This window comes from Prionailurus bengalensis, chromosome X (genome assembly GCF_016509475.1).
Source record: "Prionailurus bengalensis isolate Pbe53 chromosome X, Fcat_Pben_1.1_paternal_pri, whole genome shotgun sequence".
Lineage (NCBI taxonomy): Eukaryota > Metazoa > Chordata > Mammalia > Carnivora > Felidae > Prionailurus > Prionailurus bengalensis.
Genome location: NC_057361.1, coordinates 3,769,656 through 3,794,735, shown reverse-complemented (window position 1 = coordinate 3,794,735; position 25,080 = coordinate 3,769,656). Strand labels below are relative to the sequence as shown.

Sequence of the window (25,080 nt, the reverse complement as noted above, 5' to 3'; positions counted from 1 at the left end):
AGTCCCAGTCGGGGCTCTAACCCATGAACTGCGAGATCATGACATGAGCCAAAATCTAGAGTTGGATGCTTAACCAACTGAGCCACCCAGGCGCCCTTCAGCAAGTAATTATAATTAGCAAGCATTTCCTGGGAGGATACTTCTTGTTCTAAATTTACATATTTGTATACATATGTATATATGTTTATATGCATTGATGCATACGTGTATTTATAGATACTATATAAATATATGTCTATTTTCACACACACACGTATGTTCCATGTGTTGCAACATACCTGCTCATGTCCCTGAGTCACATCCTGTACCCTGCCCATTGTATACAGAAGCAACTAGAGTCCCTGACGGTTTACACCCTTCTCTGGGGTTGCTGATGGAGTTTATATTAAACCCTGGGTTAAGAGGTAGACGGCATGAGCCTTCAGATCATGTTCCTGCCCAAGCCCCAGAAGGCCCCCAACTATTCAACACGCGGGCAGATCAGTATGATGACGCCTTTCCGTGTGTCTGTGAGGCTTGCTCTTCACATAGGTCATGCTTCGAGCCCTCTGTTTGGAAAGGGATAAGCAACATCACATACAACCGGTTTTATTGATTATCTACAACATAAAGGGCACCGAACAGGGTACTGTGGGGGTTTACAGAAAATGGAGCACAGTTTCTAAAGCTAATGTGCTTAATATTTCAGTGGCTTAGTTTGGAGACACACATGTACATGTATATTCACACTACATTATTAATTTGAATTGGTAGACTTGTATCTGTAAAAAGTTGCCTATATTTCACGTACAGTGGAATACTTGTGTGGAGCATATATGTCATATGTAGACATATGTACTATATAAACGTAAACAATGTCTGTTACATTTATACACACTATGCATGTATAAAAATTTTAAGAACAAACTCTTATGAAATAACTCCACATCCTTAGATAGGATAGAAAAAGAGTACATCATTTATATAGAACAAATAATACAAGAAATGAGTGAATATTGCATGCAAGACAATCTTCTTCCTGAATCTCGATGGAGACATCAGGTGAAAGAAGTTGGTGACATATTTATCCTGCTAATATATGTTCTCTGGTATTGCAAAATGCATTTCTTCAATTTTTTTAACGTTTATTTATTTATGAGACAGAGACAGAGCACGACAGGGGGAGGGGCAGAGAGTCAGGGAGACACAGAATCCGAAGCAGGCTCCAGGCTGTGAGCTGACAGCACGGAGCCCGCCGTGGGGCTCGAACTCACGAACCGCGAGATCACGGCCTGAGCCGAGGTCGGCGGCTTCACAGACTGAGCCAGGCAGGTGCCCCACGAAATGCGTTTTTCGCGGGTGTGGCTGTAAGGCAATTTCAGCTGCTTCTGACACAACAGACCTTCCCTTGTTTCTCCCTGTCAGTTATCTCACCCAAGTCGGGTCTTACCGCTTCACTGGGGGACTTTCTTCTTCCCACCGGCTTCCCTATTTCATGGACACTCCGTGTGGAGGATAATAGGGTGAGGTTTCAGAGAATCCGCAGGCTGAAGGCATCATAAGAGGCCACTTTGTCCAAGCCCTCTTTGTGTCGTTCAGGGGGCTGAAGCCCCTGGGCGCTAAGCGATGGGCCACAGGTCACCTGGCTAATTAGTGACCGGACAGGAGCACTCGCAGCTGAGCTGGGTATTCATTTTAGTCATACTGCCAGGAACGGGCTATGTCAGCGGATGGCCTGGTCCCTGGGGCTCGTAACATAACTTTGGAAAAAAACCAGTTTCTGTCTCTCCTTCAACTTTTAAATCTGTTTGGATGGTGCGTGGGGACATGAAGGTGTGTTAACATTTAACATTTGCATTTTCAAGAATCGCGTAAATACGTAAATTATATGCGTTGATTTAAAAATAAAAATTAAACGTATATGCTGCTGTCCGACGACAGAATAGGACACTATCGATATCTGTGTCTATCCACGTGTGTGTTGTTTCTACCCTGTCCTGTGTCCCAGACGCAAGCAGAATTTGGCTTTAAAAATGCCATTGCTCTTTTTATATTATATTTCATTTTTTTAACGTTTGGTTTCTTTATTTTGAGAGAGAGAGAGAGGGGGGGGAAGAGGGGAACAGAGGCAGAGGACAAGAGAGAGAGAGAGAGAGAGAGAGAGAGAGAGAGAGAGAGAGGGGAAGAGAGGCAGAGGATGAGAGAGAGAGAGAGAGAGAGAGAGAGAGAGAGAGAGAGAGAATCCCAGGCAGGCTCCTTGCTGTCAGCACAGAGCCTGATGTGAGTCTTGATCCCACGTACCGTGAGCTCATGACCCAAGTCGTAATCGAGAGTCGGAGGCTTAACCGGCTGACCCACCCAGGGGCCCCTCTTTTAATATTTTAGTACAAATAAGCTCTAACCAATGCCCTGTTTAGTTTTATACAGTATTATATAAATAAAACCACGCCATGCATATTCTTCTGTGACTTTTTATTTTGGCGATTTCTCCATTTTGATACGTATGTCCATATTTCATTCATTTTTTCACTATTGGGCAGGATGCTCTTTGCATGTGCCAACCTTTATGTGTCCATTCTCCTGTTAATGCACATCTGTGTTATCCTCCTTGCTCCTGTGACTATGTCTGCACGGGGACACTGTTTTGTGTCTCTGGACACACATATTAAAGAAGCTTGAGAGCAGAGACAGAGATGAGGAACACCAGGTAGTATGTGTTTGTCTCTCCATGTGTGTGCAGTTAATCGGAACCAAAGTCTTCCTTGTGGTTGACTTCCCCATGTCACACCAAACTGTTCTCTAATGGGATGGCACTAATTTTCACCAGCACGTATGAGTTTTCTAGTTGCCTTACGTCCTGGCTCAACACTTGGTACCATTTGACTTTTCCGTCTTTCAGCCATAATGACTGAGGTCAGGCCTCCTGTCCCGTAAGACCCTTGGCAGATTTGAGGACTTACCATATGGAATTATGGGAAGGGGCGCCCGCCAAAGGTGGTATTTAACTTAGCCTGAATAACTTGACAAATAATGGTACCAGTTATTAAAATGTAGGGAACAAAAGGACAGGGCCAGTTCGACGGGATCAAAAATGAGAGTTTTTTGAACACCACAACGTAATGTAAGTGAGAAGGTTCTGGAGACATGACACTGTGACTTTGAAGATGCAGGACCAAGTTTGGTGACCGAAGTCCACCCGTAGCTGCAGATATTTGCAACTTACTTGATTTAGATTTGGAAATAATTTTTCGTAATAGCTTAATTAGACACAGAAAATCAAGCATTTAATGACCTTTCCGTCCGTGCTGATCTTTGTGTTTGCTAAGCACAGAATGTGGATGAGGAATCGAGCCGTACTCTTAAGGGTAGTTTCATAAGAACGTAGCTCGTAGTGGGCTGGGGTCATGTCTTCATCCACCACTGTGTCCCCATCGCCTATGAAGCTGATCTTTCTGAAATGCTTCTCGACCTGTGATTAGGTTTTGCTGTGGCTATTGTAGCATCCTGTTGTCCACAGAGTTGACCCTAGAAAAACCCTTTATTCCTGACCTGATTTTTGGGCTACAACTGTCGAGTATCTTTCTATCCAGCCAATTTTGACTGGACCATATGGAAGCCATTAACTCTTTCTCCCGTGTTTAGTCCGGGTTCTGTGGATCCTCTTGCTGGAAACTCCAGTTCCTTTTCCACTGTGGCTCAGGTGTGTTCCTAACCCATTAAAGAACAGACGTGGGCAGGCAGGCGGTGGTGTTGATTGATGCCCTGAGCCTGCAGTGCAGCATGCAACCACCTTCCAGATTGTATAGTTGGCATCTTTATTTACTGTCCAATTACTTTATCTACATCTAAGCTTCATGGTTCAACATCGTAGATTTTTGTGGGATCCGATTTTCACAACTGAAAGTTCATAGATGAATGAGAAGTGAATGTGCTGTAACGTTCGCCAAAGACAATAGATTGTAACCTTGCTCACCTAGGAGGTAAGACCAGAATATTAAATATATGCAAAAATATGCTAATTGGCTGATGACTGGCATTGAGTGAACCTTGGTAGGGATTGACAAGTGTGTGTGTGTGTGTGTGTGTGTGTGTGTGTGTGTGCGCAGGCTGCACATAGTTGGAAGAATGGCTATCCTCGAATTTCTTAGTAAACCCTATGGAAGGATTGTTGTACAAGCTCATTAACTGGGCAGGGACCACAATCAGCTGTTCTTATTCCCGATGCTCATGAGGTCAGATGTGTCTCTGGACACCAGCCCTCCGTGAATCTCATGCCTCCTACGTAGCTGAGAGCCTCACGGAGGAGAGTTGTTTCTGGCTCCCTCCCCCCACCTTTGTTTTTCCAAGTGGAGTGGTTGGGCTTTTGAAGATGTATCCAGAAAGTTCTCTGTCTTCTAATGTATTTGTCACCACATGGAAATGTAAAGTTTTGAACACCCAGGGGGTGGGGGACATGCTTTTATTCCTCGTTGGGTTCAAGATACCAAAATAAGTTTGGTCAGGACTCATGTTCACGAAGTACATATTTTAAAATGAAACCGATCTCAGTTTGAGTGATGCGCATGTTGGGGAGAAATGTATTGCGACTTTTATTTTGACCCATTTATATTCTGAAACGCCTGCACAGCGTGAGCTTTGCGTTAATTACAATCTCAGACAGAATAACCGCCTTGTAGAGAACCATTACAAAAGACCCTATCAAGTTATAAATCATGCCGAAATGCCACCATTAGATATTCCTCTTTCTGCAACCTTTGCAGAGAAAACATGCTATAAAGCCGTTCTTAACTCTCAAATTCTATCTATTCAATGGCATCATTTTTACATTTTTTCATTAAAATTTTTTATTCAGCTAATTCACTTTAAATTTTTTTAAATGTTTATTTTTGAGAGAGAGAGAGAGAGAGAAAGAGAGAGAGAGAGAGAGAGACGGAGTGCGAGTAGGGGAGGGATAGGGAGAGAGGGAGACACGGAATCTGAAGCAGGCTCCAGGCTCTGAGTTTTCAGCACAGAGCCTGATGAGGGGCTTGAACCCACAGACTGTGAGATTATGACTTGAGCTGAAGTTGGACACAACTGACTGAGCCACCCAGGTGCCCCTCTACTAATTCACTTTATAGTATGCCCTTTTATTTATAAAATATGTATAATATATAGAAGATTATATATAGATATATGTAATGTATAATGTATTAAGTATATATGTGTTATATGCATATATAACAACACTTCACCCCTTTTGAAATATTTTCCAGTGTCTGACATTTACATGAGAGGACTTTTATTTTTTTAGTCCCCAAATATGTTGGTTGGTTGAATTTATAGGGATTTTTTTAATCATGATGATGATGTGTGTTTAATAGATTTACTTTTGAATTCTGTATTACTTGTAATGCTAAAACTTTTAAAGTTGCCAGATATTTTAATGTAACACACACATACACACATACACACACACACACAAGCATATTACAAAGGTTTTTTTTCAAAATACATTAAAAATTTTTTTTAACGTTTATTTATTTTTGAGAGACAGAGAGAAAGAGAGAGAGCACAAGCTGGGGAAGGACAGAGAGAGAGAGGGAGACACAGAATCCAAAGCAGGATCCAGGCTCTGAGCTGTCAGCACAGAGCCAGACGTGGGGCTGGAACTCACGAACTGAGAGATCATGACCTGAGCTGAAGTCGGCCACTCAACCAACTGAGTTACCCAGGCACCCCTTAAAATACATTTTTTAATGTTTATTTACTTTTTGAGAGACAGAGACAGAGTGTGAGCAGGGCAGGGGCAGAGGGAGAGGGAGTCACAGAATCTGAAGCAGGCTCCAGGCTCCGAGCTGTCAGCACAGAGCCCGACGTGGGGCTCAAACTCATGAACTGTGAGATCATGACCTGGGCTGAAGTCAGACGCCTAACCGACTGAGCCACCCAGGCTCCCCACAAACATATTATAATGTTTAAAATGTACCTATGGATACCTAAGTCACTTACATGGCCCCAGAATTCCATGCTGGATGACTCAGACTGTGGTCCTCACTCTGGGGTCATTTAGCAATAACGGGAGACATTTGTGATTGCTCAAATTGGGTGGGGAGGTGTTACTGGCATCTGGCAGGTGGAGTCCAGACAGGATGCTTAACACCCTACCAGGCACAGGACATCACCTGCCTCAAAGAAGTACATGGTGCAGAATGGCAACACAGCTGAGGTAGAGAGACCATGGGCTTCAGATCAGATTACTTTTATGCAAATTAGCCAAATTTCAAACAATGAGGAAATAAGTAAGACAGTCCTGAACTGATGAACATTACCTATAAGGTGTTCACACGTCCCCAAACACCTTCTCTTAGGTCCTGCTGGTCCATGATCTCTCTCTGGCCCTCAGAACCCTGTGGGGAGGTCGGTTTAGGCAGAGGACAGGCTTGATCATTGGGCTCAGTGTGAACTCTAGGGCTGATTCCATTGTGTACTCTTAACACGCATGTGGCTTGTAGATCCTCTCAGTCCTGCTCGCCACACCCCATGAAGAAGGTTTGACACACCATTGACCTACATTCCCAGCAGCTCAGCTCCCTTCCCTCAGCTCACAGAGGTAGCCTTTTGAGGACCTGAGTCTCTCAGAATCACAAATTAATGGCGAGTGCATTTTCATTCAGGTCTGATGAACTTGGCCCAGGAAGTCATAGAGTATGGAATTTCCTCCAGAGGTGGTATAGCTCCATGACAGTTCCAGCTCTGATAGGTTTAATTTTTTTATGTTTATTTATTTATTTTGAGGGGGGCCAGAGAGAGAGAGAGAGAGAATCCAAGCAGGTTTCCACACTCAGCATGGAGACCGATGCGGGCTCAGTCCTACAACCCTGAGATCATGACCTGAGCCAAGACCAGGAGTTGAGTGCTTATGTGACTGAGCTATCCAGGCATCCCACCGATAGGTTTAATTAAAAAAAAAAAAAAGCTCGTTGACATATTCTCCTGACATATTCTCCTCCACTGTGCACTTAACTGGGTGCTTATGGTCTAGTCCAGAAATAATCTGAATTGCCCACAACATCTTTACAAACGCATTCTCTGTTTTTGAGTTGAAGAACACTCTATTTAAGGATAGGATTCCTCGCACCACCTAATGTAATATTTTCTATCCCTAATGGATCATTCACAATCCTTTCTGCTCATGCACAACATTCCTTAATGTCGTAAGAGGAACGATTGATCTAGTGAGAGTCATAAGATCTACATCGAGACAAGTCTGGGAGAACAGACTCAGTGGGAGGGTAACTCAAAAGTACCATCAGCTTTTAAAATGGGCTGCAAGGTGAGAAGTTTACCCTGGATGGCTTAGGTATCAACACTTTTAATTATGAATGATGTCCTGATGGGACAAGCACTACAGAATGTACTTGAAATGCAGTGTCATGCTCAGTTCTTACAAGGATGCGGAGATTCAGGGTGATGATGTGTGGAGTCCAAAGATAGGTGCCATTAAGTAACCCAAGAGAGATTAGTATCCAGAGCCTACACTCATTTTTTCCCCAAGTCTATTTATTTATTTTTTTTTGAGAGAGGGAGGGAGGGGGGCAGAGAGAGAGAGAGAGGGAGGGAGGGAGGGAGGCAGGGAGGGGACAGAGAGAACCTCAAGCAGGCTACACTCTGTCAGCATGGAGCCTGACTCAGGGTCCATCCCATGAACCATAAGATCATGACCTGAGCTGAAACCAAGAGCTGGATGCTTAACCCACTGAGCCACCCAGGCGCCCCTGAACGTGCACACTTCTCCTTTCCTTGTACTGAAAAAATTTTCATATGTTCCATGCCTATCAGACCTTAGGGAATAGTGACAGTTTCCTTACGTGCTTGACAAACATTGGGGAGCACCTGTCCACTGATTGGCTGGTCATTGTAGCTAATGGTGAAATTGGGAGATGTCATTTGAGCAATATGTATCACTTTTGGGCAACTAAACAAAGACAACGTTAAACAAATGCTAAATGTCTTCTAAATGTCCCGTGTCGTTCCTGGTAATGGGCACCCGACAAGAATTAAGACAAGTGAGGCTCTTGCTAGGTTCTGTTACATGAAAGTCGATGCTCACCAGCAAATAGCAATTTCATAGAGTCATGTTGAGGGTTGCATGGCATCCTTGGCTTCATTATCATCATCCGTGTTTGCTTTGTTTTCTTCTCCCCCATTAGGCGGACTGCTCTGCCTGGGAGTTTTCCTAAGGAATCTTTGTCCTCGGGTATCGGATGGTCACCGCCTCCTTGGAGCCTCACACTTGCCAGGATTCGGTGCCAGGATTAAGAGAGGGCTGCTGTCTCTCGCAATGGGCTGTCGAGACAACTGCTGGGTTTCTTCTTAACCTTGGGCTCTGTCTATGACCCATCTGAGAGGCTCCCCTCCTGGGTCCTTTGCTCCCTGGAAAGCCCTATCTCTCTGTGGGCTCGCCTCACGGCTCTGTTTGCTTGGAGTTGTATCACACGGACACCCGCGGATGTGGAAGTGAACAATGTCGAGGCCCAAGGGACTGTTATGGCTTCCGTTGTTCTTTACCCCGGTCTGCGTCATGTTGAACTCCAATGTTCTCCTGTGGATAACCGCTCTTGCCATTAAGTTCACTCTCAGTGACAGCCAAGCACAGTATCCAGTGGTCAACACAAATTATGGCAAAATCCGGGGCTTAAGAACACCATTGCCCAATGAGATTTTGGGTCCAGTGGAGCAGTACTTGGGGGTCCCGTATGCCTCTCCCCCCACTGGAGAGAGGCGATTTCAGCCCCCAGAGCCCCCGTCCTCATGGACTGGAGTTCGAAATGCCACCCAGTTCGCTGCTGTGTGCCCCCAACACCTGGACGAGAGGTCTTTATTACATGATATGCTGCCCATCTGGTTTACTGCTAATTTGGATACTTTAATGACCTACGTTCAAGATCAAAACGAAGACTGCCTTTACTTAAACATCTACGTGCCCACGGAGGATGGTGAGTAGTTTATTTAAAGAGTAAACAGCACGTGCTCGCCCAGTGTTGGATTTGCCAACAGGGTTTTCGAATGTCCTGTGCATGATATTTTTTTCCTATAACCTGTTTACATTTTTCATATTGTGAATGCAGCGACGACCGTAATTTATGATTCATTCCCCTTGTATTTACCGAGCACTCAGAGATGGACGGTGCTGTAATTAATGACTTAATTATTTTCATCTATTGCCTTTTTAGCGTGTTTACAATGTGTATCTGCAGCGGATAACCAGTGCGAGCATGTAGTGTTACCTTTTCTGCCCGCATCATCTGTAAAGGGATGAGTCTACAGAAAACAATAGAATTAAGAACACTGTCGTGTTTAAGTTGCAAACTGAAGATTAGAAGGCATGGTTCTTTTGCATTAATGCCTAAAGATTTTAGCAGTTTCCTCCTTCCTTACGTCCCTCTCTCTTTCTCTCCCTCCTCTCTTTCTTTTCCTTCCCTCCCTCCTTTCTCCCTCTTTTTCCTTCTTTCCTTCCTTTCTTCCTTCCTTCCTTCCTTCCTTCCTTCCTTCCTTCCTTCCTTCCTTCCGAGTCTTGAAAGGAAAACCACTGATTGTTTTAAATATAGAAGCAAGGGATATTTCATACAATGGTTGGATTTCATTGTTTAGACTCATTATTGCTAACATAAATTTACAGCTTGTTTCCTCCTAATATTCACAGCAGTCAAATGGCTAACGAGTATCCTTACATGATTCTAGCTACATTAGGAGATAATGTGCTTGCTTGAACAAAATGTTCCCTTTCTTCTCAGTAGCACAGCCATGAAAATCTGTAAGAACCAATGATGTTTGATTTATTCATTTAATCCAACGGTAGCAAAATTTGGTTATCTTCCTGTCTGTGTAGATTTCAAATTAAAAAAACAAAAAATTTGTAAAGGCTAACCAGACTAATGTTATGCTGCAGTGTGAACACATTTCTCACTGACCATTTGCGTATGCTATTTTTAGACAAGGGGAGACAAAAGCCTGAAAGGTACATCTTACTGGGATTAAAAGAAGTAATTTACAGGAACCATAGGCACCATCAACTATAGAAACGAAAATGTGTCCTTTGCATCTTTTAGGGGAGAGATTTCTTTTTCTTTTTGTTCTTTTTGCCCCTTTAATCCTTGGAGAATAATTTTTACTTAAGATTTGCCTGAAGGCGTGCAAGAAGGGATCCACGGTGTCCAAAATTGGATCAGCTGTCCTGTGCTGTGTCCTTGTCAGTGCTGAAAGGTAGCCTCAGCACGTCATGAAACACCAGACCGTGGTGGTCTATTACCCGCAACACAGAGAACCCCCGGAGAAAGAGGTGGAAAGACAGTGCACTGTTATATTTGTACACTAATATAATTATAATCTCTGGCTGGTGGTGCTTGTAGGGAAGCATAACCATACCCCAAACTAATGAGACTGCTCACTTCTGAAGCTGCTTAGCTGGGTGGTGGTTGTTCTTCTCGCGACCTATGCAAATAAGAAATTAGAAGAAGCAAAGGCAGAAAAGGACAGAGAGAACAACACAGCATACAAGATGAAAATCGCCGTCCTGGTACGCTGGCCGTGCTGGGGACTTTGTGGCTCTCCCCTCCCGGTGAGAGGTCGGTTGGTCCGAAAGAGACCAACCCCGGAGAAAAATCAGTAGCCTTCCTGACTACAGCACTGAGATGTGCAGTTGTGTAGCTCGGAAACATGAAGGATTTGGCCATTTCACTGTGGTCTGCTACTGACTAGGAATTGGGAAATGCTACCTGATGGAAAAGCAATCCAAACTTAAAAGAGTAAGGCCAGCGTGGCTTGCTTACCTGTTCAGAGCTGTTTTGCAAACAGTATCTCACGTGATCTTGACGAGAGAATCAGAAATCCAGTAGGGGCTGAAAGGCAGAATGTGTTTTCCTACAACGTATAAATATTGGCATTTCGCTCGTGAGTGAAGGTGTACCTGCCTGTATGTTCGTACAAAGAACAAATCACAGCCTGTAGGGTCAGGAGCCTTGAGGTTTCCTTTTCTTTTCTTTTTTAAAATATTTGCATCAATTTGAGAATCAATGTGGAGCTTTAGAAATTTAATTGTTGGTTATTCACTTAATGAATAAACTCCCCGCCCTTAATAGCATATTGAAATGGCAACATGCCGATTCCTCCAAGGACCTCCCTTTATGGACTGCCTTCACTCATATCAACGCATTTATGTAATGATGTAAGACAGCAATATTGCATATACCACTTTGATCCTTCAATTTTCTTTTTTTAAATTTTTTTTTTAATGTTTATTTATTTTTGAGACAGAGAGAGACAGAGCATGAACGGGGGAGGGACAGAGAGAGAGGGAGACACAGAATCGGAAACAGGCTCCAGGCTCTGAGCCATCAGCCCAGGGCCCGATGCGGGGCTCGAACTCACGGACCGCGAGATCGTGACCTGGCTGAAGTCGGACGCTTAACCGACTGCGCCACCCAGGCGCCCCGATCCTTCAATTTTCTAAAAAAAAATTTTAACGTTTATTTATTATTGAGAGACAGAGTATGAGCAGGGTAGGGGAAGAGAGAGAGGGAGACACAGAATCCCAAGCAGGCTCCAGGCTCCAAGCTGTCAGCATAGAGCCCGACGCGGGGCTTGAACTCAGACACTGCGAGATCACGACCTGAGCCGAAATGAAGAGTCAGACAGTTACGGGCAGCTGGGTGGTGTACCTGCTTAAGAGTCTGGCTCTTGATCTCAGCTCAGCTGAGCTGTCACAGTGTGGAGCCTGCTTGGGATTCCATCTCTCTCTGTGCCCCTCCCCTGCTTGTTGTCTCTCTCAAAATGAACACAAATAAACATAAAAAAAAGAGTTGGACTTTTGACCGACTGAGCTACCCAGGCACCCGGATCCTTCAATTTTTTTGATTCATTCTTTCTGTGTCAATCAGAGGGTGACGGGGTTGACCATGCCCACCTTGACTTGACTCCCAAAGATAGTTCTTGAGTACCCACCACTTGCTTAGATGTTGGGATTGCACAGGACATGAGGATTCCTAATTTAGGGAGACGGACGCTTGTGGGCAAAAAAAACGACTCCCCAAAGGCACCTCCATTGCTCATCCCTGGCACCTGTAACTGTGACACCTTCCACGGCGAAGGGCCATTTCCATTGCGTGTGGGATTGCCTTGGCTCATCGGTTGACTTTACGCTAAGGGGAGCGTAGCTTGCACAACCTGGGTGGGACCACCAGTTAATGACAAAGACCCTCCATCCGTTGCTGCACCCTGGCTCTGCTGCTTTCTGTCTCCTGGTGCCAGCTTCCAACTCTGACCTTCCCAACTGTAAGGTAACACCTGTTTGCTGCTGTGTGACGATGCAACGTGCACGGCAGTGTGTTACAATCCTGCTAGAACTCCACAGTGAAGCCTATACCCTAAGTGAAAACAGAGTAATGGCTGAAGCACTTGTTTTGTTTTGAGCCTTCGGAACCCCTACCCATTCTGAGACTCCATGTGCTTTCCTTTCCATCTCCAGTGTTACCTATAGGTGGGAAGACCTTCTTAATGCTGGCTGGTGAAAATTTGCTGCTTTCTGCACGCATACCAAGGGGATGGTACTCCGTCCAGTTTGCGGGCACTCTGCAGAGTTGAGGCATTAACTCTGTTGGGTAGAAACGCAACCTTTGTGTCCACTGTGATAGTATAGGGCTAGGGCAAATCCTACTAACTGTCATACTTCAGAGGGATTGTACACAGGGATGTCATGAAGGGACATTTAAATTTACCCAGGCGTCTCAAACTAATTTCCAGAGTCAATGTCAATGAATGAGCCACAGCAAAACACCCAAGTGGTCCTCTTCTGTCTACTAAATCTCGCTCACAACGGGAGCTGCATGTCTAAATGGTGTCCCGTTTGCACCCATGTTAGCAAAATAGTTTGGGCTCCTCGCCTGTAGACCTCAAGATCCTACCAAGATCTGGGCAGAGTGATTCTTTATGCTTTTTTTTTTTTAAATATAATTTATTGTCAAGTTGGCTAACATGCAATGTGTACAGTGTGCTCTTGGTTTCGGGGGCAGATTCCCTTGGTTCATCGCTTACATACAACACCCAGTGCTCATCCCAACAGGTGCCCCCCTCAGTGCCTACCACCCATTTCCCCCCACCCTCCCCTGCCCCTCCATCAACTCACAGTTCTCTGTATTTAAGAGTCTCTTATGGGTTTATTTCAAACAGAGAGGGAGGCAAACCACAAGAGTCTCTTTATGCTTTTTATTTTTATTCATTTATTTTTTTACTAAGTATTATAGAACTTGGGCATTTTTAAAAATTTATTTATTTTTTTTAATATATGAAATTTATTGTCAAATTGGTTTCCATACGACACCCAGTACTCATCCCAAAAGATGCCCTCTTCAAGGCCCATCACCTACCCTTCCCTCCCTCCCACCCCCCCATCAACCCTCATCTTTATGCTTTTTAATGTAAACCCGCTTCCCGCCTCCAGCTGAGTCCAGAGGGATAGCTGTAAGAACGTGCCCACCTGGGTTCACATGCCAGCCTTTCCCCTTACCAGCCAAGGGATGACGGCGGACAGGTCACGTGGCTTGTACGTGCCTCTGTTTCCTGTGGGTGTGAATGAGATCCACTGGGATTTAAGGCGTTCATATATGAAGTATCCTGCACATGTAACCACTCTGTAGTCCGATGTTAGTGCAGCATAATTCATCGTCAAAAAGGGAACAAAAACAACATATCAGCAAAATTGCATGTGCTTGTGGAGTCTAACATAAATATTAATCCAGTGCGTAATAAATGTTTCTTGTCTGTGACATAATCATTTACTGTAGTAGTGGACGGATCAGCTTAAGGAACGGGATCAAGGGACCATCCTTTCTGATAGTGCTGAGTATGGCTTTAAGAAAAGGGAATGTAGAGGGAATACGATCCTGTTTTACAAGAGCACAGAATTATTCTGCTCTCCCTTATTCCGGAGCCTGGTCTTTTCCAGCCTCAGTTGTCAAATGCGTTTTTAGCATCCTGTGTGAGTTACAGAAATTAATCATCAAGAAGGCATTAAAATTCATTTCTTGGAAGAGTGCCTTTGCACATCCAAAGACAATAGTAGTCTTTTTTTTTTTTTAAACGTGAGATAAAAGAGAGATTAATTTCCTTTCTGTTCTCATCAAGTCTCAGTCCATTTGTATGCATGTAAGTCACATGCAGGTGACAAAGTAAAAGGGTAACTGAGTTAGAGTTAACACAGTGAGACAGATGTTTTAAGGAATCAACATGCAACTCTGTGGAAACAAAGGATTGTCATTTCCGTCTGTCACTCGGGTCTGTGACGTTGTGTAGAAGTAGCTTGTAAGGGAAGGTAATTATGGAAGATTATTAAACAGAAATCTCTCCGACAAGGATTCCTGGGAGGGAATTGAGTATTTTGCGAAGACGGTTATCTTGGAGTAGATTTCTGATAACATGCATTTCTCTACCAGCTTAGAAGATTGAGACATTCAACCTTCTCCACATTTAGTGACGTCAGCTATATTAGTGGTAACAGCAGGCCTCTTAGACCTCTTCTGCATATTGTTTAGGATTATAGCAATTTTGGAGTATGCCGCTGCTTAATTATGAATCATAATTAACAAGATGATTATACAGATAATTTTGACATGGAAGAGGTCGGTATGTTATCTGTTGAATTTCATGTGAATTTCATGTTATTCTCGCTACATGAGCTTTCACTGGAAGATTCAGTTCCTCGTGTTCGATGGTGGAGAGTAGGTCCCTGCCTTCCTGCTCCGTGGTTTGGTTCTCCTGAACCAGGCTGTTTTCATACTAAATTCTTTTCACTTTCCCTCTTTTATGTCTAAGAGCGCCTCTCCTTGGAGCGCTCCTATCCAGATGGCAGCAAAAGCGAACAGAAGCGAAGATTTCTGTAGCTTTGGATTTGACGACCACGGAGGGTGTGTGGTGTGCAAAGCGGGGGCCCACACATGAACTCATCCGACCTACAGATCACACAGTGAGCTCACAGGTGACATCCAGGAGAAAAGCCAAAGAGTGATAGTCGTTAAGATAAATAAAAGTGACTGGTCTTTATTTTACTGATCCAATCACATATTCTATATTTGGGTTCAGAGAAATAGGTTTCTACAAACGAGAAACAGATTTTTCTTAATGTTTTGTTTGTTTATTTTTGAGAGAGAGAGAGCGTGAGTGGGGGAAAGGCACAGAAAGATGGAAACATAGAATCTGAAGCAGGCTCCAGGCTCTGAGCTGTCAGCACAGAGCCCGACACGGGGCTCAAACACACGAACCTGACATCATGACCTGAGTTGAAGTCGGATGCTCAACCGACTGAGCCACCCAGGCGCCCCACAGATTTTTTTTTAAGTGAAAAACATTTCCCTGTTAGATTCATGTATCTGATTACTTTGGAAAGTGAACGTGTGTGTGTGTGTGTGTGTGTGTGAAAGGTGTCCACTCAAAGCGCGATATCCACTGTCCAATGAAGATCAAATGTGTTACGATTTCTGAAAACGCCCAGTTGGACATTGGAACATACTAACACTATACGGTCCCTTCCTCTCCGAATATGCAAGCATTCTGACGTCCCCTTTAAGCAAAACACTCTCTTGTCTGCTGTGAGCACATACTCGTTTGCTCTGTTCCCAGCAGAAAGGGAGGAATGCAGGAGGGATTGACTCTTCAGCAAGGGAGTTTTGTGGTGCGTTTCCACAAGATAGGAGAAAGTTGGTAAACTCCCCTTCTTCCTTAAACTGATGCCTTCAGCCACATTCTGCATCATCTCTTTGGGGACTTACTCATCCCTCCATCCACAAGTGAAGTCCAGTATTCACTTAACATCCAACTCACCTGCTACGAGTTGACTTATTTCCAACTCAAGCCAGTCAATCTATGAATCTCCTCATCCCAACTTTGATTCTGTATCTCTTTTCTTCTCGTTTGTTCCTTTAAAGCCCTTTTAGCTGATTCATTCAAAAATTACCGATTTAAAAAAATGACCATTTGCACTTAGCATACACAAAGCTTGGACCAGTCCAAATGGTGATAGAAGAGAATATAAGCTCTTTGCTTGGAAAATGAATGAACTGTAACAAAACTCAAGTTTCAGAAAGGGTTCAGTGGGCAGAAGAATTCAGGGAGTTGTTAGGATCTCAAGAAAAAAAAATAAAAGGAGGGCAGTCTGTAAGATGATGTTTTCCGTTGTGGATCCACAAGGGAACGTTTTCCACCAATCCTGACATGATACACACGGCATATGCGCGTATGTTTTGCAGTGAGGAAGGGATTTCTGAACTCCTCCAAATAAGCTCCTCATTTATCGCTTCTCTAGATAGGCTAAGACATAAAAAGCGCAAAAATGGGGAGAAGGGAGAGATAAAATCTAAAAAAATGATAGGACAGTGCACTGATGGTATAATCTTGCATGCAAAGCGCTCACCTGGGTGTTTTTTTGCACTGTTACATTTTTGACATCAGAGGATTCATTACTGGGGCTCCATCCCCAGGAATTCCAATGCGCATTTTTCTTCTCAGCACCACTAGGCAGTAACGTTAAATCAGAGAACGTAAAGTTCCATTCTTACCAAGTTCAAATGTACTTTTCTCACCTGAAATTAAAGATATATATATATATATAATTTATTAAAAGATTTCTGCCTCCTTCCCAATTCTTCAATCTACTGAATTACTACTGAAGTAATTTTATTTTATTTTTATTTAAAAAATTTTTATTAAAAAATTAAAATTTTAAAATTTTAAAATTAAATTTTAAAATTAAATTTTAAAATTAAAAAATTTAAAAATTTAAAAAATAAAATTTTATTTTATTTTTATTTAAAAAAATTTTTTTAAATGTTTTTATTTTTGGAGAGAGAAAGAGACAGAGCATGAGTGGGGGAGGAACAGAGAGAGAGGGAGACACAGAATTCGAAGCAGGCTCCAGGCTCTAAGGTGTCAGCACAGAGCCCGATTCAGGGCTCGAACTCACGAACTGTGAGATCATGACCTGAGCTGACGTCAGATGCTTAATTGACTGAGCTACCCAGGCGCCCTCATCACTATATTTTGTAATGTATCTACCCAGAGACTATGAAATAAAGTTATCACATTAGTTTTGCGTGTTTAAGAATAGCTTAGATTCAAAAATAGTAGCACAGCACAGAGAGAAAACTGCATTCTCCCTAAGAAAATTTAAATGTTTAAAATCTATCAACTTAGATTAGATCTTTCCTGTTGAGCTCAAATCAACTAATAATGAGATCGAATTCCACTGTAGTACATTTTACAAGTTGCTTGCATTTCATCAAGAGATTTTGGTGCATTGAGTATTGTGGTCAAGGTTTCCCATCAAGGGGTTTTGCTATATTGAGTATCACGGTCCAAGTTTCCCATCAAGGGATCTTGGTATATAAGGTATCATGGTCCAAGTTTCCCACGAAGGGATCTTGGTATGTTGAGTACCATGGTCTCAAGTTTCCCATCAAGGGATCTTGGTATATAGGGTATCATGGTCCAGGTTTCCCATCAAGGGATTTGGGTATATTGGGTATCATGGTCCAAATTTCCCTGGAGTGCATGATGGCACCAAGATGGGCGTCCATCACGGAATTACAAAGACCTCCTCTCGAGGGCTCATTGCATCCACCGTCTTCCTTACTGCCATATTTGCCTGTTCTTTACTCACTGAAGCCCTATGCCCAGTTGTAACATCTGCCGTGTCCTTAGAGTTGTGGTTATTTTACAAGTCTACACCGCCGATGGACTCTAAAACTTGTTTTGAGATTATTCTTTCAGTTGTTCCTTCTACAACCGTTTCTGGGCATCCACCATGCTCTGGGCATTGCCTCTTGGCCAGCGTCCGTACAGAGCGTATACCGAGGGGAGAGAGGCAGAGAAGGAACAACACCCAGGCGACCAGGGGCTGAGACTCACAAAAAGAATAGTGAACAAAACCAAGCCCCTTCTCTTACAAAGCGAGTGCTCAGAGGCAGGCAACATATAACAAACGCACATGCACCGCGTTCACCATAAACCTTTTCTAGGCAGGAGGACATCGGTCACATGAATGAGTGAATGGGGAGCACTTGGCCACTCAGCCTTTTTTGGACCTGGCCATGAAAGACTTTTGCAGCTCCGTTAAGAGAGTTGACTTTGTTGTTAGACAAAGCGCTGGTGATCTATACCTGTGAACTTTCTACCAACACAGCCGGGGCAATTTTGGATGCTTCTTTTGCTCACTCTGTTGCTTGGAAAATCTTTGAAGACAAGGTATTATGCCCTTTCCCGTGTAGACTTCTGTAGGTCTCCTCAGCAGGTTTAGCTTTCTCCAGCATGTGGCTATGAGACTGACCCACCCTCCTACCTAGCAGTGCAAAGACTCCCCAAGATGATTTATTCTTTCAGGAGAGGGACAGAGAGACAGGAGAGAGAGACTCCCAAGCAGGATCTGAGCTGCCCGCACAGAGCAGGATGCGGGGCTCGAACCCACTAACTGTGAGATCATGACCTGAGCCAAAATCAGTAGATGCTCAACTGACTTCTTTTTAATTTCTTCAATTTTTTCAATGTTTATTTGTTATTTGAGAGACAGAGACAGAGCATGAGCAAGGGAGGGGGCAGAGAGAGAGAGAGACACAGAATCCGAAGCAGGCTCCAGGCTCTGAGCTGTCAGCACAGAGCCTGACGTGGGGATCAAACCCACGAACCCATGACCTGATCTGAAGTCGGATGCCCAACCGACTGAGCTACCTCTGATGATTTATTCTCCATCACAATGTATGTTCTAAACAAGGCTGGAGTTGACCTTAGATTTTTTTCTTTAGCGAATGCCTGAAGCTCTTGGCTTACCTACATCGTGCCTGAAAGTCACATGTTCTCATAATTTTTTAAAGAAGTAGCATCCTATTTTACGACATGATTTAGAAAGTAATGGAAAACAGGATCCCTCTGCTGCCCATGATAAAGTGTGTGCGCACACACCGGGACAAACGAATTTGCGGCTGAGGCTTGGATATCCCTGCAGGATGTTGACTGCATTATCTTTCCCAGTTTCAGCCAGGCCAAAGCCTGTGTGCTGCACATTTCCCTGAAATACCAACCCCCAGAGGTGTTACAAAGGAAGACGGCATAAAATTGCGATAGAACAGCCAAGAAGCTAATTGCTTTGTAGTTTTGAGGAAGCAGGGCGTTGTCTGTTTTTAAATACAGTTGACTGTGATTTGACTTAATGGTGCTGGAGTCTTTTCTAGGATATTCAGTAACGGTCACAGGTTAGAGTAATTGAGTTGAGGGGCGCCTGGGTGGCTCATTAGGGTGAGCTTTCAACTCTTGATTTTGGCTCAGGTCATCATCTCAGAGTTCATGGGTTCGAGCCCCACATCGGGCTCTGGGCTAACACTGCAGACTCTGCTTGGGGTTCTCTCTTTCTCCCTCTCTCCCTGCCCCTCCCCCACTCTCACTCATGCTCTCTCCCAAAATAAATAAACACGCATTAAAAAAAGAATAATTGAGATGCCAGAAATCATCAGGTTAGAAGTTATGAGGTCCTAGCCTGAGAGGAATTAAGGGTCTGTGAGATTTGAAATTGTTATCCTAAGGCCACAGACTGTCGGTTGGAATCTTTAAAAAAATTTTTTTGACGTGTGTTTATTTATTTTTTTGTTAGGGACAGAGACAGAATGTGAATGGGTTAGGGACAGAGAGAGAGGGAGACACAGAACCCGAAGCAGGCTCCAGGCTCTGAGCTGTCAGCACAGAGCCCGACGCGGGGCTCGAACTCGCAAACCATGAGATCGTGACCCAAGCCAAAGTCAGACGCTTAACTGACTGAGCCTTCCAGGCGCCCCGTCAGTTGGAATCTTTTAAAAGACGTTTACAGATCATAGCATGGCTCTTAGTCCTTCAGACTTTTCTCTTGTCATTGGGTTTTTGAGTTGACCTGTGTTATGGGTTGAATTGTGTCCCCCCAGAAAGATAATATGGAAGTTGTAATCCCTGATTAGTGAATGTCCACTTCTTTGAAAGGAGGGCTTTTGGTTTTTTTTTTTGTTTTTAAAAAAAAATTTTTTTTAACGTTTATTTATTTTTGAGACAGAGAGAGACAGAGCATGAACGGGGGAGGGGCAGAGAGAGAGGGAAACACAGAATCAGAAGCAGGCTCCAGGCTCTGAGCCATCAGCCCAGAGCCCGACGTGGGGCTCGAACTCACGGACCGTGAGATTGTGACCTGAGGTGAAGTCGGACGCCTAACCGACTGAGCCACCCAGGTGCCCCGAAAGGAGGGCTTTTGTAGATGTAATCAAGGTAAGATGAGGTCATGCTATATTAGGAAGGACCCTAAATCCATTATGACTGGTGTCCTTACAATAGAAGACACATGGAAAAAGACAGATCTACATGGAGAAAATGCCATAAGAAGGTGGAGGCAGAGATATGAGTATTGGATCCACAAGACAGAAATTGCTAGAAAGCACCGGAAACTGAGAACTGAGAGAGAATGACATTGTTCTCCCCCAGACCCTAGAGAAGTAACCAGCGCTGCCGACTCCATAATTTCAGACATCTGCCCTGCAGAACACTTGGGCAATTCATTCTTTTTAAGCCATGTGGATCTGGATCTGAATCATCGCCGTTACTAACCTGGCACTTTTGGTTTATCCTTGGATTTCTTCTGTCTCTCTGTGACGCTGTCTCCATGTGGAGGTAAAAAACGGTCACCAGCATTTCCCTGTGTATCACCCTTGAGTTTCGAGAAGTACATTGGCCTGGGGACGATGCCACTGGTTCACCATGGGTCACAGGCCAACTCTGAAACGTGAGGAAATTTGTATTTGGACAACACTGAGGCGAAACCACATTGGGGTGCTGTGCTCTAGACGGATGTCTGGCTCTGGAGGTTGGCCTTGGGTGGCGAAGCAGGGCTAGCATGAGCTATGACTCCAGGTGGAAAAATTGCCCTGAAATGGGCCAAGCTCATTAGGACAGGGCGTAACCTACTGTGTCTGTTTCTTCTAAGCATTCCAGCTAAAAGGCTAGGTTTGCTGAAGGATTACCCAACTTAGAGAGTTGATCTAGGAGAAATGAAATTGAATTTGAACAAATTTCAGACTAAGCCTTTAGTAGGTGGAAGGGATTGGTAAGAGTTGCATTGTCAGGCACTGAACAAATGGCTGACAAGATGGCATCCAGGGAATTCTGCAGGAAGCACAGGGCATCATCCTCAGCTGCTTCCTCTGCTCATTGGGCTTCTCTGAGAGTTTGAGGTAGGCGGGTTCTCAGGATGGTAGTAAAACCTGGTCTTCAGTTCTTACGCAGCTTTGTAAACCCAGGTAGGTGCCACCAGTACCCTCATTTCATTGTATTTCTTTGGTTTCTTAACATTTCCTCGTGTAGGTGCTCCTGACGTTAGCACAAATGCAATTGATAAATTTATTTATTCAACGAATACTTACTGAGCATGTTACAGTTGTCTGGCCACTTTGCCGAAAGGGTGCCATCCTTTCCCCTGCAGATCACACAGGGGAAGGCGGACAGTTAACCAGAGTTACCACTTAGTATAATCAGTGCCATGATGGGACAAGTTGGGGAGGTATGGGAACATCTGGGAGGAGCATGTTTCTGGACTGAGAGGTCAGGATATACCGAGGCAAACTATGAAAGACAACAGTTGACCAGATTGGTGGGTGAGGGGGATTTCAGGCGGAGGGGTCACCGTGGTCAGGAATGGAGCCTGCAAGCTGATGTCAATATTGATTCTTTTGGCTGAGCATGGTTTAAGAGACCGAGAGAGTGAATTTGAAGTCACTGTTGTGGTCAGTTAATTGCAAGACAGTGTGCTCTCATCATTGTCTGACCTACAGAGACTATTGATAGATGTGATCTTATGAAGATTGAAATACCCAATAAGGACAAATGTTCAACTAAAACAGGGCCTCACTTCCATTTAAAGATGTGAAACAAGAGGGGACAGTATGACTCATAGGCAGAATCCATCATGATGCTGCCTGTTTTTGCAAAAAAGGTTAATGGAACCCAACCCTACCCATTTATTTGGCTATTTCTTGTGGCTGCTTTCTTGGTACAATGGCTGAGTCAAATAGCTACAAAAGAGGGCATATAGCTCACAAAGTCCAAAATACTTACTGTTCTGCCCTTTAAATTTTTGTTTAATGTTTATTTATTTTTGAGAGGCAGAGTGAGACAGAGCGTGAGCAGGGGAGGGGCAGAGAGAGAGACAGAGGGAGACACAGAGACACCGAGTCTGAAGCAGGTTCCAGGCTCCAAGCAGTCAGCACAGAGCCCGACGCAGGACTTGAACTCACAAACCATGACATCATGACCTGAGCTGAAGTCTGATGCTCAACGGACTGAGCCACCCAGGCGCCCCCTCTGTTTTGCCCTTTATAGAAAAAGGTTGCTGACCCTTGATGTAAAGGGCTACCTTCATGAAGTCATTGGGAATCTTGTAGTTAATGCATATAATGGCATAGTCCAGACTTCCAAGGACATAGCACAGTTGTTCTCAAACTGACCAGGAACTTTTTCATATGCAGACTCCTAGCCACCACCCAGGCTCCTCCTGACTCATCAGTTCTGGGGATGGGCCCTAAGAATTTGAATTTTAATGACTGTGAAGGTGACACCAACAAATATTTTGTCATATAATAGTAATACAATAACATCACATATGATAGACAAAGATTTTTGTCATGCAATAGTCATAACAAACATACATATGTGTGTATTAACCATTGTCATACTTATAGGACTCTTTACGTGATGGCTAATGATGAGATTCGTGATACAATAAATAGTCATAAATAGGACCTCAGAAAAATGGGCCTGAAGCATTGTAAAACCAAATATAAAGAAATAGTCCTTTCTGCCATTTGGAAAAAAAAATAATGAAACCCATTAAAGAAACCATGGCTCATATAGTTTAGACCAGGGTCAATTTGTGGAGTGACTTCCAAGGGCAACTGGTTGCAAAATGTATCTGCAGGCAGCTAAGAGACACACAATAAGGGGTTGTTACCTATAGGTCCTTAAAATCTAATTTTAAACAAACCACGGACAGAACCGTGGCCCGAGGACATAGCCACCTCATAAATGAATTACTATAGATAGTAATACCAGCAGCAGCTACAGCCGTAGTAGTAGGAATAGACGATGATTTTGATGATAGTGGTGATAGTGATGATGGAAATGAAGATGATGACAGTGGTGATTATGATGGAGGTGATAATGACCGTGAGGATGATGATAATGATGGTGATGGTGACGGTGATGATTTTGATGACAGTGGTGATGGTGGCGGTGGTGGCTGTGGTGGTGGTGATGATGATGATGGTGGTGATGATGGGGATGGTGTTGATGACGATGGGTATGATGGTGGTGGTGACGGTGGTGATGATGGTTGTGGTATTTGTGGGGATGATGATGATTGTGGTGGTGATAGTGATGATGGTGTTGATGATGGTGGTGGTGATGGTTGTGGTGATGGTGGTAGTGATGATGGTGGTGATGATGACGATCGGTATGATGGTGGTGATGGTGGTGATGGTGATGATGACAGTGATGATGGTAGTGGTGATGATGCTGGCGATGATGATGGGGATGGTTTTGATGATGATGGGGATGATGGTGGTGGTGATAGTGATGATGATGGTGATGATGATGGTGGTGATGGTGGTAGTGATGATGATAGGGATGGTGTTGATGATGGTGATGGTGGTGGTGGTGATGATGATGATGGTGGTAATGGTGGTGGTGATGAAGATGGGTATGATGGTGGTGGTGATGGTGGTGGCAATGCTGGGGATGGTGTTGATGATGATGGTGATGGTGGTGGTGGTGGCAGTGGTGATGGGGATGATGGTGTTGATGATGGGGATGGTGTTGATGATGGTGACAGTGATGATGGTAGTGGTGATGATGCTGGTGATGATGATGGGGATGGTATTGATAATGATGGTGATGATGGGGATGATGGTGGTGGTGATGGTGGTGGCGATGCTGGGGATGGTGATGGTGATGATGGTGTTGATGGTGGTGGTGGTGATGGTGACAGTGATGATGATGGTGATGATGATAGTGGTGATGATGCTGGCGATGATGACAGGGATGGTGTTGATGATGATGGTGATGATGATGGTTGTGGTGGTGATAGTGATGATGGTGTTGATGCTGGTGGTGGTGATGATGATGGTGGTGGCAGTGATGGTGGTGGTGATGATGATGGGGATGGTGTTGATGATGATGGTGATGGTGGTGGTGATGGTGGTGATGATGATGGTGGTGGTGATGATGGTGGTGATGGTGATGGTGGCGATGTTGATGGGGTTGGTGTTGATGGTGGTGGTGATGGTGACAGTGATGATGGTGATGATGATGGTTGTGGTGTTGGTGTGGATGATGATGATTGTGGTGGTGGTAGTGATGATGGTGGTGGTGGTAGTGATGATGGTGGTGGTGGTGATGATGATAATAACAATGAAGGTGATGATGAGTTTTGTGATGATGGTGATGGTAAGGAAGATTATGTGAGTTGGTATTCAGCAAATGAGTTTTTTTTTTTTTTTTATTTTTGGGAAGAGAGAGACAGAACATGAACGGGGGAGGGGCAGAGAGAGAGGGAGACAGAGAATCGGAAACAGACTCCAGGCTCCGAGCCATCAGCCCAGAGCCTGACGCAGGGCTCGAACTCACGGACCGCGAGATCATGACCTGGCTGAAGTCGGACGCTTAACCGACTGCGCCACCTAGGCACCCCAGCAAATGAGTTTTTAACAGCAGAAACTTTGCACTAAAGTTTGTGCATTTTCTATCAGCGAGTGCACCCAATAGCTCTCCAAAGTGCCAAGTCACAAACGGGAAACATGAAGCCAGGAGGGGTTCATCCTTTACCTAAATGGCCCAGTGCATAAAAGGGAAAAGAATTCAGACCTAGGTCTTTCTGAGAGTTTCCCAGGTAATTTTATTAAGAGTTATTAAATGCAATTTAATAAAAGCAAACATGATTTTACCAATAATATTAGCAAAGACAAAATTAAAAAATACTTAGTGCTGAAGATCACGTGCATGCGTGACTTTTTTTGGTGC

General features: G+C 44.0%; 1 protein-coding gene across 2 annotated transcripts in view; it reads left to right on the top strand.

Moving 5' to 3' along the window:
• Positions 1-25,080, top strand: part of NLGN4X (neuroligin 4 X-linked) — a 318,112-nt gene that overhangs the window by 66,031 nt on the left and 227,001 nt on the right. For both annotated transcript variants that reach the window (XM_043570689.1, XM_043570690.1), the window contains exon 4: positions 8,172-8,957. In XM_043570689.1, the coding sequence (XP_043426624.1) occupies positions 8,486-8,957 (472 nt within the window). In that variant the 5' untranslated portion in view covers positions 8,172-8,485. The remainder of the gene's footprint in view (positions 1-8,171; positions 8,958-25,080) is intronic.